The sequence below is a fragment of the Trichosurus vulpecula genome, chromosome 1 (genome assembly GCF_011100635.1).
Source record: "Trichosurus vulpecula isolate mTriVul1 chromosome 1, mTriVul1.pri, whole genome shotgun sequence".
NCBI classification, from domain to species: Eukaryota; Metazoa; Chordata; class Mammalia; order Diprotodontia; family Phalangeridae; genus Trichosurus; species Trichosurus vulpecula.
This window is the reverse complement of record NC_050573.1, coordinates 404,193,080-404,207,259: the sequence shown is the minus strand read 5'-3', so window position 1 is coordinate 404,207,259 and position 14,180 is coordinate 404,193,080. Positions and strand designations below refer to the sequence as shown.

The following is a 14,180-nucleotide window of genomic DNA, read 5'->3' as shown; positions in this document are numbered from 1 at the left end:
TTTAGACACGGGTGGTGAGAAATTTCTGTTTTGCTTGACTATCCATGTTTGTAACAGGAGTTTGAGGGTTTTGGAGGGCTTTCTCGGGGGAGGGGAAAGTGGGAGAGAGAGAAGACCGATCTTTGTTTGAAAATAAAAGTTTATTTTAAAAAATAGCTAAGGTAGAGGTGAGGAGGGTATACATTCCATGAAGGGGGCAGATATATGGAGGCAAGAGGTGGATTTTGGCTTGGAACAGAAACTATTAAGGTGAGTGAAGGGAAATGTCCATTAAAATAAGCTAGAATTGGCTAGAAGAGGGCTTTAAGTATTAAACTGGAGTTGATGTTTTATCCTAGCAACAACTGGGGAGACAATGAAGATTTTTTGAGGAAAGGAGTGACACAATTAGACCTGTACCTTACAAATATTATCCTGGCAACAGGGAGAAAGATGGATTCAGGAGAACAGAAATTCCAAACAGGGAAACCAATTAGGAGGTTATAACAATTGTCCAGATGAGGTTATAAGGGCCTGAAATAGGAACTTGGTTAATGAAGTGAAGGGGATGAATGTGAGAGATGAAGTGGAGTTTGAATGTAATGGGCTGAGCTAATGATCAGCTCATTAAAAATACCTCCACTTTTATGTGTCACTTTTGCAATATATGTTTTTAATATTCTTAAATTAACACCTAAAGTTTATTGCACTAAACCTGGTATTTTACATTTCTTTTTGAGGGTACTAAAATTAACCAGTGTTGTTTCTTTTTTATTTAACACTCCACCATAAACAGAATAAGGGGGATTTTTGGAAGTGATATTCTTGATGGAAAAAGAACAGCTACTGATGGTAAATGGGATTTTTAAGGAAAAAAGAAAAAAATCTCAGAGTAGAAAAAAACAAAACCAAGTCACTGAAGAAAAGTGGAAGGGCCTCCAGTGGTAGAAAGTATCAGTGCATTGTCTTGGAGCTTGTTACAGTCACTTTAGTTTTCACTCCCTTCAGGTACACATGCACCTACGTCATCATCTCCAAATCACTTCAAAATACGTTCTAAAACATCAATCCCAAGATCCCACAGAATCTGTTCCCATTACCCAGCCAGAATAAATGACCACCAACAACTTGTATTTGTTGAAATGTATCACCTGGAGACTCATTTTACAAAATGAGCATCCAAGTATAATCCTTTTGTCTCTAAAGTACGAAGTGTGGAAGCAGGACTCACTCACTGGGAACAGTTTCTCTCAGAAATGCAGCTGGAAGATCCCGAGATAGCAGCCTTGGAAGCTACCTTTTAAAAAAATTGAGAAAAAGATAAAGTGCCTATCAGAAAACGAGTTTTATTATGAAAAGGCAGAGTAGTAAATAAGCTCCCTTGGGCACAGTTTCTAAGGTCAGCCTTTTTTTTTTTCCCAAGGAAAGCAGAAGAATGTGCAAAATGTTCTTCTAGCCATGAAACCCAACAGGATTTCCATGAACCTCTTTATACATTCAATCCCAGGCCTCTTGTGCCTGAGGGATGGTACCAGATGTGCTACAAACATTGTATCTTCAACTTACAAGCACTGAGGATATGGAACTCAGTATGAAGGTATGAAACTTGGATATTGGTTAGCACGGATTTTCAAGTTGGTCTAAAGAGGTGACTGAGATGGGTCTGTCACCTTCTGGTGGAAGGGACAGAGCCACACCTGTAGGCATCACCATTTGCATTTTATACTCCGAGCAGTGTGCTGGCTCAGGAAGATTAGGTGAAGAACTGCCTTTGTCTCCAGACATGGTTGGGGCCAACTGGGATACATAATTCAAACTGGCTTCTTCTTCAGCAGGAATATTGCCCGATGATTCAATGTAGTCCTTTTCTACCTTTAGTAAATGCTCAGAAGGCTCCAAAGACCTAATTGGGTCAGTGGGCATCATCTGATTTTGGCTACAAGAACCAGAGTCAGATGCTGCTTCACGATAAGTGAAGTTCTCAAAACAGATGCAAGCTTGAGAATCCAAGGCATTTTTTCCTGTTGGAAGGAGGTAGAGATAGGCAGGTGTGGTGATCTCATTCCCCACAAGTAATGTCCTTGATCCCTGTGTTTTAGTTATTTCTGGCTTGTTCACGACTTCAATGGTGTCAGGAATACAGTCACTAGTATTCAGTATGGCCTGGTGAATATTGCCCTAGAAAATAATCAACAAAATAATTGCTAACGCAGGCAAATGTATAAAGTTCAGAAAATAACCTGTTTTTAAACGTTTCCCATCCTAATAACTGAGATCATGCTTCATTGTTTTATCCTGATCATAGCAGCTAACTGAAGGTGATGGTTTAAAAGCAAGATTCAAACTACTTTTAACCTATTCACTTTAATTTTCCTGTTTGAGAGTAAAGATGAACAATTCCTTTTCACCCTCTTAATGTTTGTCCCCCTCAGAAGCCTATTTTTTCCTATTTTCCTTCACAAGTCCAAGGAAAACACTGTCATCATAAGCCTGATCCAATAGTACCTAATTTTGGGTCCTTTACAGCTGTAGATTTATGATCTTATATAACCTATGCAATATTGTTTAAATTAATTTTTTCAATCCAGGAAAATCTGCCTTCTCCCTCTCTTTCCCTTGAGAAAGTAAGAAAAACAAAACCCCTATTATAAACATATAGTAGTAAAGTAAAATAAATTCCTGCATTAGTCATGTTAAATATATGTGTGTATGTATATATACCTGCATATTCATAAATGTAGGCATGCATGAATAAATTATACACCAGAGTGAAAATGTATACTATGTGTATATGCAGCACATATATACACATATATGTATGTACATATATGCACTCTGACTTATCACCTCTCTGTCAGGAGATGGGTAGTGTGTTTCATCATAAGTCCTCTGAAATGGTTGTTAGTCCTTCAGTTGATCAGAGCTACTAAGTTTTTCAAAGCTGTCTTTATCATACTGTTGTTTCTGTTTACCTAAATAAATTGTTCTCCTGGTTCTTACTTCATTATGTATCAATTCATAAAAGTCTTCCCAAGTTTCTCTGAAACTATCACAATAGTAGTCCATCACATCTATATAACACCGTTTGTTCAGCCATTCCCCAAGTAATGGGTGATCACCTCAGTTTCCAAATTTTTGCCACCACAAAAAGAGCTGCTATAAATATTTTGGTACATAGAGAGCTTGTTTTGTTTTGATCTCTTTGGGGTATAGACTTAGTACTAGTATTGCTGAGTCAAAGTATTTGCACAGTTTAATAGCTTTGGGGGCATAGTTACAAATTGTTTTCCATAGTGACTGAATAACTCCACAATTCCACCAGTAGTGCATTAATGTACCTCCTTTCCCATACTCCCTTAAGATTTGTCATTTTCCTTTTTTTTTTCTTTTGGTCAACTCTGCCAGTCTGATTAGTGTAAGGTAGAACCTCAGAGTTGTTTTACTTTGTATTTCTCTAATTATTTGTGATTTAGAGCATTTTAAAAGTATGATTATTAATAGCTTTCATTTCTTTCTCTGAAAACTGCCTATTTGTATTCCTTGACCACTTATCAGCTGGGGAATAGATCTCATTCTCATAAATTTGAATCAGTTTCCTACAGATCTCAGAAATGAAACCTTTATCAGAAAAACTTGCTGCAAATTTTTTCCCCCATTTATTAGTTTCTTTTCTAATTTTGCTTGCATTGGTTTTGTTTGGGAAAAACCCTTTAAATTTTATGTAATTAAAATTATCCATTTTACCTTCTTTGATCCTCTCTAGCTCTTGTTTGGTCATAAATTCTTCCTACTATCCGTAGATAGGTCTGATAGTTAATTTCCTTGATCTGTAAATTGTCTTTGATATCACCCTTGATGTCTATATCACGTCCCCATTTGGAGCTTACCTTGGTATACAGTATGAGATGTTGACCTATAAGGAACTTGTTTCTGCCAATCTGCTTCCCAGTTTTCCCAACAGTTTTTGTTAAATAGGGAGGTCTTACTCCAAAAGCTAATCTTTGGTTTTATCAAACACTAGGCTGTTGTGCTCATTTGTTTCTGTGTATCATGTACCGAAACTACTCCACCGATCTCCCTATTTCTTGACCTATATCAAATTATTTTGATGATTACTATTTTGCAGTACAGTTTGAGATCTGTTATTGCTAGGCCCCCTTCCTCCACATTCACCATATAGTACTTTTTCACTGTTTCTTACCTTAAATTTCATCAGTGACAGGACACTGCTCTTATAAGGGTCTGGAATATCAGGGAAGCACTTCTCCTTCACCCTAGGACAACAACAAAAGTGGCATTAAATGATCAATATATCAAAACATTTCTATGCAAAATAATTTTAAACAGAAAAGTTGCCTTTTTCTCTTTATTCATGTGCACTAAAAATAGTATAAAAAACTTAATTGAATAGTGCTTTTTTCTCTCTTCCTTCCTCTGGTTTTTTCCTCCTAACAAATTCAGTGATTTTCAACTGAATTCCAACTGACTTTTTCTAGTTTTAATAAGTCATATCTCTGTCTCTCTTAATAGGAAGGCTTTATAACACTTACCACTGAATTTTCAAGTTCAACCCAATGATGAGTAGCAGAGAAAAGAAGGCCATTGGAAGTATTATAGTCATCATTAAACTGGCTGAAGGAAGAAAAATAATTTTGAAATGAATAACTTTTGTTTCTGCCATAAGCTCAATATTAAAAATAAATCTGCATATGGAAAACTAGTTATTAATCCTCAGCTTTTACCCATCACAAAAATTTAATTTTTGCTTTCCAATATTTCCATTATCAGTATTGATGTTCTTTACACATTCCCTTTAAAAAAAACTAACAGCTTATCCGATAGATAAGGGGTCAAAGGATATGAACAATATTTTATATACAGATATGATATATCTATATACATAATATATATTATATAGTATAATATACAATACAAACATAATATAATGTGTATATATACATATATATGCACACACATATAAAACCTCAACAACTACATTTTTAAAAAAAGTTCCAAATTGTTAATGATAAGAGAAATGGAAATTAAATAGTCCCTTAATAGGGGCTTGAATAGGGTTGAAAAGACTACAGAAATATCAGCACATTAATACACTTAGTAAAACTGCAGTTTGGTCCATTTGTTCTAGAAAATAATTTGGAATTATTCTAGAAAAGTTAGTGAGCTATTCATACTCTTTTAACCCAGTTATCAGACTGGTGAACAGGTTCCCCAAAGATCAACAATATCCCTTTTCTCCATCCATTTTCTGATTCGATTTGCCAGACTCTAGATAAGTGGTTTTTTTCTGATGTCATTAGCAACTTGCATGAAGAATTTTTAAAATGCATTTCTGTGCCTGTTTTACCATCTCTTAATTCCCTCTACCTAATCTGTCCCCCACCTCTATCCCCCTCTTCTATGCATAAAAGAAATTCTACACACACACACACACACACACACACACACACACACACACACACACCACCTTCTCCACACCACCCTCTCCATCTATACGACCATATATTCTCCTGCTGAGATCCTTCTCTTCTTTCAAGGCCCAGTGTATATACCACCTTCCTCTGTGAAGCTTTCTGTGATCTGTTCTTCTATCTCTCGACACACTTTGATCTCCCTTATACACTCTACCTCCAATTATATTTGAATACATGTTGGATTCCCCTTCTAGATTATAAATTCTTTAAGGTGGAGGATTATATAATTTTTCATCTTTGTATTCCCATTGACTTGTACATAGTGTCTAGAAATGTTTGCCGAATGAATGGTGGAATGTTAAATGGAAATTAAATTCAATGAACAATTAGGCTTCTAACCCAGTTCAAGACACTATGCTTAGAGGTAGGGATACAAAAACAAGAATACAAAATCCACAAAGGAGTTTCTGCCCCGAAGGAGTTTATATTAGAAAAAGGAGGAGGTGGAGAAAGAGGAAGAAGAGAAAGTAGAGGAAGAGGAGAAGGAGGAGGTGGTGGAGGAGGAGGAAGAGGAAGGGAGGGGGGAGAAAATGGGGCTGAATAAGGAGGAGGAATAACACATACACAAACAAATATGATTCAAGGGAAAGAACTGATGGAGGCAAAGGAGAAATCCATACTGAGTAACGAGGAGTACTTGGAGGAAGGAGAGTCCCTTCTTTGTTAGGGTTTTGATTTTTCTAACTCACTGTTTTCATGGGTTCCTGTTGTGACCTTTATAATGCCACCAGGGCTGTCTCCACCACCCGTGTATGCTTTGACTTCAAATATGTATGTTGAATTTGGCTGCAGCTTTTTCACATTGAAAGTCTTTTGTTTTGTATCTGGAATTGTATATATACAGCCATCTATATTATGTAGAAAAAGAAAAGAAAATCGTCAGTTCACTAAAAGCATAGGAGAAAACAGAAGACATTGATAAAAAATTATTTTGTCAAAATGCACAGGAGATGAGAGTTAACTTGTACATTGTTTATCATGAATTGAATGAACCGGGCGGCTAACAATCTCACAAATGTCTCAGAACTTTTTCGTTTTCAAAACCTCTATTTCCCTTAGCTTTTTCCTAAAAGCCAATCTTCCGTCTTCCCCCTCCTGACTCCCCATCGCAGGTCAGATTTTTTGTTATCATTTGAGACAAAGGATATGTCACACACACACACACACACACAGAGGAGCATTTGGCAGACTCAGAAGTTTTGCATATAGAGGAGAAGGGAAGGGAATAAGCATTTATATAGTGCCTACTATGTGACAAGCACCATGTTCAGTCATTTTTAAGTCCTGTCTGACTCTTCATATCCCCATGTGGAGTTTTCTTAGCAGAGATACTGCCAGAGTACTTGCCATTTCCTTCTCCAGTTCATTTTACAGATGAAGAAGCTGAGTTACAGATGAGCAAACAGTGTTAGGTGACTTGCCCAGGGTCACACAGCTAGCAAGTGTCTGCATTTGAGTCCTCCTGACTCCAGGCTCAGCACGCTATCCACTGCATAGCTTAGCTGCCCCACTGTGTTAAATGCTTTTTACAAATATCTCATTTGATCTTCATAACACCCTTCCTAGTTAGGTGCTATTATTATCCCACGAAAAAAAGAATGAGTTAGGAACCCCTAGGGCTAGGCTGGTGCCCAATGTGATTCTGGGAATAGGAAGGAATCTGAAGAGCTAAAGTGGTATTTGCCTCAGACGTGCGCTTTTATCACAGAATTCTGGATGTTTCCACACAAGGTAGTGCCAGGGATTTGTATACGTTCCCTCTTCACTTCCCCATTAATAAGGCCAGCACCATTCCTCCTTTGATCGGCTCGAGTGAGGAGGTAAGGTTCTTTTACCATTGGTACACTATTTGTGTGCATACGAAAGTAATGCACAAGTGGTTCTAAAAGCAGAACTAGTTGTTTTTTAATGAATTAAACATCCCCAATGCAATTTTGTTTATACTATAATTTGCTTAGTGGGTCATTTTCTTTTTCTGTCCTTTGTATTTTTTTTCAATTAGCAAGCATTCATTATCTCCCTCACCCCAATTAAGAGGGGAAAAAAAAAACCTTTGTAACAAATATGCATCGTTAAGCAAGAAAAACTTCCTATATCCAAAAATTGATGTTTCATTCTGCAGCTTGAATCTAACGTCTCTTTGTCACCAGGGTCTCTGAAATCATGGTTAGAGCAGGTGGTGGTAAAGAACTGAAAATTTAGTGCCCCCAAGTTGGGTTACAGCTGAACAAAGTATGGTACTGGAATGTTATTGCATGGGAGAAATGATGACGAGGGATGGTTTCAAAGAAATGTGGGAAGACTTGTACAAACTGATACCGAATGAAGCGAGCAGAACTAGGGGAACAACTTACACAGTGTAAAGACAAGCAACTTTGAACATACTTAAGAACTTTGACGATATTACTAAGTCATTTTCCAAGAGAAGGTACAAAGATAAACTTCACCCAGGGCACTATCAAAAGACACATTCTAAATTGATAACTATTTTTCATGTATTTAAAAATGAGGAGATAGCTTTTCCATGTCCAAGTAAATGTTACCTGAAAAAACGTCCTTTTCTGTTTCTGAGTCACAGGAGCCCTCGGCTTCAGGTTTCATGTAAATATGGTACCCTTCAAAGAAGCCATACTGGGGCTCGTCGGTGCAGTTATCCTTCCAAGTCAAGGTCAGCGAAGTCGAAGCCAAATGGTCAACAATCACTTCTGGTTTGCAATCAAGTGCTAGGAAAAGAAGTTAGATTTCTAGAATACTTTCATTCCACTCATCTAACATGAACAAACTTAATGCAATTTTAAACAAAATGAATTAAATAGGTAATGCTTAAATAATACTTTGAATGTTGTTAAATCTTATATATACATATAATATACACATTATATATATATATATACATTATATATATACATATACACACATTCTTTCTTGTGAAGTTGGAGCTCTTTATCCCCACTTTACAGATGAAGAATTAGAGGCTGAGAGAAGTGACGTGACCTGGCCACAGTCTTGCTGCTAGTAAGTATCTGAGTTAGGATTTGAACCCAAGTCTTGCTGATGCTTCTGCTTCAGAATTCTGTGCCCTCTCCCTCAATGTTTCTATAGACAACTAGAAGACCTTGAAGCGCGCAGGCAAGCGCGCGCGCGCGTGTGTGTGTGTGTGTGTGTGTGTGTGTGTGTGTGTGTGTGCATGAACTTATGCCAAACTAAATGAGAGAGAGAGAGGCAGCTGTAGAGTAGAGGACTCCTCAATGGACTTAGAAACAGGCATCAGAGCAAGAAGAGGCTCCTTAGAGACCATCTAGTCCAACCTCGTCATTTTACAGATAGCGAAATGGAGGACCAGCATAATGAAATGATTGCTCTAGGTTACAAAGCAAGTTAGTGAGCTCAAGTCTAGTGTTTTCCCTATGATATCATGTTGTTTTATGGATATGATATGGCTGATAGAGGACATCCAGTGAAGAAAAAGTCAAAGGGAAGGGATGTTCTAGGTGGTGGCAATGGATGTGGAAAGAGCCAGGGCCCTTTCTGTCTGGAGGATGTCTTGGGATGATTGTTGTTGTTCAGTCATGTCCTACTCTTCATGACCCCATTGGGGGTTTTCTTGGCAAATATACTGGAGTGGTTTGCCATTTCCTTCTCCAGCTCACTTTATAGATGAGGAAACTGAGGGAAACAGGGTTAAGTGACCCAGGGTCACACAGCAAGTAAGTGTCTGAGGCTGGATTTGAAGTCAGGTCTTCCTGACTCCAGGCTTGGTGCTCTATCTGCTGCACCACCTAGCTGCCCATAGATGCTATACGATTATCTCCATTTTACAGATGAGGAAACTGAGGCAAATAGAGGGATTTGGGGGGGGGGTAATTTGTCCAGGGTCACACAGCTAGTAAGTGTCTGAGGCAGGTTTTGAATTTAAATCCTCCTGACTTCAGACCCAGGGCTCTATATTCACTGTGCCACCTAGCTACCCTGTGAAATTAATATAGCCACTTAATATTGCTGGGTTACCAGCTGTAAAATATGGACCCAGGACAGTCAGGATCTTACCAGTATAGACTAACGATACTTTAAAAAAATAATCTGATTGGGAGGTTAGGGAAAATGAGACAAAGATGGTTTAGAGGTTGAAATCTTTCATTTCCAGAAGATCCATTCTGAGTATGTTAGTCGCACAAGAAGCTATTATATGTTTCTAACTTACCCATCTCCTGAGTATATCCTGTTTTTTTCTCTAGCAAATAAGCTTCATGCTTTGTAGACAGTCCATAAATTCTAAAGTTATATCTCACTCCAGACTGAAAAGCAGCTGTAGATGCAGAGGGAGATTTGTTAATGATAGCCATAGCATTTTCATTGTTACTGAAAAACATATAGAGATATTTATGTTATTTTCCTTTAGTTTAGGGTATTTTAGCCTAGTTTTGGTAAAGCATTCTGTCTCCATACTCTGTGGTCCATATCTTCCCCTGTCCTTTCTCTAGATTAGCTCCTGAGCCCTCATTACAAAATAAACTGGCTCAGTTTCCAAGTTACTAGCCCTTCCTTCACACTTTTTCCTGGACCAAATGGGTATCTTCCTTAGGTACCTTTTTACATCTGGCTATCTATCACTGGGCACAGATCTCTCTCTGTCCATCTCTGTCCCTCTCGCTCTCTCCTTCTCCCTCTTTTTCTGTTTCTCTCTCTCTCTCTCTCTCTCTCTCTCTCTTTCTCTCTCTCTCTCTCTCTCTCTCTCTCTCTCACACACACACACACACACACACACACACACACACACACACACACTTCCCACTCCCTGAGGGCATAAAGTCATTTTTCTTTTCATCTGTCCTACAAGCCTTTAGAACAAGCTCTGTTTCCAGATGCTGTGTTCATGGAGCTGGAATTGAAGAGTAATTGTGAGAATTAATGTGAAATCAGTCTCAAGCAAGCACAAAGAACTCATAACAAGTAAATGTTACAGAAACATATCTTGCTTTCAACAATAAATGTTCCTAAAATGTTATGTAATGAGATTCCTTTTGAAGTTCAGTCATAGTTAAAATGCATTAAAAGAACTTTCTGTTTAATCCTATGTTGAATTATTTTATAGAACAAATAATCCCTCCCTAATTTATTTTTTTTCTGATTTCTGCCTTTGCTTGGGCTGTTCCCATTGCCTGGAGTAGGGGATGGGGAACCTGCAGCCACATGTGGCCTCAAGGTCAACGGTTCCCCACCACTGACCTGGACTTTTTTCCCTTTTTTCCTACTAATTCTGACTCATCCTTCAAAGACCACTCCAAGAATTCCTCCCTGATTCTTCAGTTAGTAACCACCCCATTCCCTCAACCTCACATAGCATTTTGTTCTTGTAACTCTAATGCACTTAGGAGGTAATACTGTGCATTATAGCTACCTACACTGGTATCTCATCTCCCTACAAGAAGGAAGGAAGGAAGGAAGGAAGGAAGGAAGGAAGGAAGGAAGGAAGGAAGGAAGGAAAGAAGGAAGGAAGGAAGGAAAGGAGGGAGGGAAGAGGGAAAGAAAGAAAAAAAAGTAAGGAAGGAAGAAAGAAAGAAAAGGAAGGAGGGAGGGAATTTAGAGTTATTACAGGGCAATTTTTCAACATCAGATCTACCAGAATCAAACTACAAATACTTGTATATATTAAATAGATCATGCTGACTTGAGGAATTTACAACTTAATATGATTCCCATTCCAAGGAGGCAACTCAAGAAGTTCTGTCTAAAGGAGGACAGTAGAAATACCAGTGCCCACCTTATATCCATATAGATGGACATCACCTTATCATAAAAGAATAAAGTAAATTTTAAATAGTATGCATATATACTATGTTCTACCTGAAGAATCTCAGAATCATCTTCATAGGGCTCTGGAAAAACAAAGTCCAAGATTCAGCCCAGCTGTTCTCAATGAGAGGTCAACTTTCAGGAAAGTGAAAATACATGCATTTTCCCTAAAATAAGATATTGTGAACATCAAACTCTCACCATGCACTTTACCTCAGTGGTTGAAAGCCAAATTAAGGTGCCTGGGAAGCAGCTCAGAAGTTCTAGTCTAATGGGCAGAATGTGGGCAGACTTAGCAAGGGAAGGTACTTCATCTCATCAGGCCTTATTTAACATGACCCTTACCAGATCTGATGATTGCACTGGTGGTATTGGAACTGAATTTCTTCCATTGGAAGTCGCAGATTGCGTACTGGGGATAGTTACACCAATCCACAACATAGCCTTCAGTTTCTGGGTCAGGTTTCCAAGACAGATATATTCCATCCTTTGTGCCATTAACTCTGTCTTCTTTTATGCTTTGCTTGCCTTGAAGAAAACATTACCTCAATTTAATGAACTGTACAATTTCATTCACAACTGTATAATTTCAAATCCAAGTACAAATATTCAATTTGACAAACATTCGGGGCTTACTATGTGCAAAAAACTGAGCCAGGTACTGGAGATACAAAGAAGACTCATCTTTCTGGGTTCAAATCTGGCCTCAGACACTTACTAGCTGTGTGACCCTAAGCAAGCCACTTAACCCTGTTTGCCTCAGTTTCTTCATCTGTAAAATGAGTTGGTGAAGGAAATAGCCAACCATTCCAGTATCTTTGCCAAGAAAACCCCAAATGGGGTCATGAAGAATCAGGCATGACTGAACAATGACAACAAATTTTAGCGCAAGAACAAGGTAAAATGTGATGGGGACAGAGAAGGAAGAAGATGAAGCACTGAAGCCCAGAGAGATAAAGCAATTTGCCTAAAGGGCTCTAGGAACATTTAAAGAGGCAGAGGCATTTCTAATGTAGAACAGGCCCTAGTATATTAGGGTTCTTTGGAACCTAGAGATGTGTGGTGGGCCGGGGTATCAAGAGGGTTATTAATGAGCTCCATAATTTGCGGGTGCTTCTTTCTCTCACCACATAGCTTACTCATGGAGAGTCCAAAGAGGCCTTTAGATATCCCTTATCACTTCTACAACTGCAGATGGAGTTTAGAAAAGAGAAGAGTTTGGGAAAGGAACTGCTGACTCAGAAGGTGCAGTGAAAAGGGTTGTCAATTAAAGGATCTGTGTCTGAATCCCAGCTCTCTCCTTACCATCTGCATGAGAAATGTGAGAAAGGTCATGGTGGACAGAGCTCTGAACCTGGGAGCAGGAGGAGCGGAGTTCAAATTGAGCCTTAAACACTTATTAGCTTTGTGACCCTGGGCAAGTCACACAACCTCTTAGCCTCAGGTTCCTCATCCATAAAATGGGGATAAAAATGGCACTTACCGACCAAGGTCATGGTAAAGGGAAAATGAGACCTCTGTAAAGTGCTTTGCAAGCTTTAAATTGCTATATAAATAATGGTGATGATGATGATGATGATGATTTTGGGAAAAGATCTTCATCTCTGCCTACTAGCTTCCCCGGCTTCTTTGAAGTCCCAACTAAAAACCCATCTTCTAGGAAGCCTCTCTCAACTCTTCTTAACTCTAGTGGCTTCCCTCTTTTAATCATTCCCTATTTATCATGTGTATAGCTTGTTCATACACATTCATTTGCTTGTTGTTGTCTCCCCCATTAGGTCATGCGTTCCCCGAGGACAGGGATTGTCTTTTGCCTCTTGTTGTATCCCCGGCATTTAGCACAGTGCCTGGCACATAGTAGGTGCTTAATAAACATTGACTGACTAACAGACAATCACTTGGCCTCTCTGTAAAAGGGATTGGACAAGATAACTTCTAAAGACCCACATATGGCCCTAAATCTAGAAACCCTCAGGGTCATCTCAGAATGGCAATGGAGGATAGGATGTGGCTTAAAATACAAGAGTGTAGATTTTGGGGGGATGAGAACATAACTGCCTGAGAGATTTGCTGATTTGATTGGGAGGGGCTTCATACTGAAAAGGGAGGGAGTGAAATGCAAAGGTGCAATTACCAAGCCAGGTAAGAAAGGAATGGGAATGACATGGAAAGAAGCATAACCATAGATGTATCTGGTAATTCACAAAAAACAACTAGAAAGAAGGACAGAAATGATATCTGTGTCATCAGATATCTATATGCCATCTCACAGATTAATATATGGGTAATAAAGTGAATTATAGACTGTTGTGTTTTACATATATATGTGTGTGTGTCTATATATATATATGAAGATATACGTCTATATATGAAGATTACATATATATGTATATATATATATATGTACACACACACACACACACACACACACATAGAGAGCTAGAATTTATACAATACCTACTATTTACCAGGCACTGTGCTAAGTGCTTTACAAATGTTATCTCATTTGACTATCACAACAACCCTGTGACTAGCTAGGTGCTCCTAACTCTAACTAACTCCCGGGAATTCATGATCTCTGTTTTATAGTTGAGGAAACTGAGGCAAGCAGCAGTTATGTGACTTGCTCAAGATCATACAGCTAGTAAGCATCTGAGGCTGGATTTAATTGCTTTAAAGCTGCAAGGGACCTCAGAAAACATCTCATCCAACCCCTTAGTGGTAATGTGATGGCCCGCTAGGCACGGAGGGCCTCGGTCATTTGAGCACATGTAATATTTCTTGCAGTCGCTAATCCAAAATGTGAAGGGTTGGTGAGTCTCCTTCTGACTATGAGTGACTGAGGGGCTGGTGTTGTATGATGATGAGAAGTTGTATGGCTTCCCTCCCGAGCTAGAAGGCCTGAGGACAAAGCCT

The 14,180-nt window shown here is 38.7% G+C and overlaps 1 protein-coding gene across 1 annotated transcript in view; it reads right to left on the bottom strand.

Moving 5' to 3' along the window:
- Positions 1 to 162: 162 nt before the first annotated feature.
- OSMR (oncostatin M receptor) overlaps positions 163 to 14,180 on the bottom strand; it is an 83,699-nt gene continuing 69,681 nt past the window's right edge. Inside the window, exons 13-19 of the mRNA XM_036741180.1 lie at positions 11,610 to 11,792; positions 9,673 to 9,777; positions 8,015 to 8,194; positions 6,161 to 6,319; positions 4,530 to 4,611; positions 4,181 to 4,253; positions 163 to 2,157 (exon numbers count right to left, since the gene is read on the bottom strand). Coding sequence (XP_036597075.1) covers positions 1,597 to 2,157; positions 4,181 to 4,253; positions 4,530 to 4,611; positions 6,161 to 6,319; positions 8,015 to 8,194; positions 9,673 to 9,777; positions 11,610 to 11,792 — 1,343 coding nt within the window. The 3' untranslated portion in view covers positions 163 to 1,596. The remainder of the gene's footprint in view (positions 2,158 to 4,180; positions 4,254 to 4,529; positions 4,612 to 6,160; positions 6,320 to 8,014; positions 8,195 to 9,672; positions 9,778 to 11,609; positions 11,793 to 14,180) is intronic.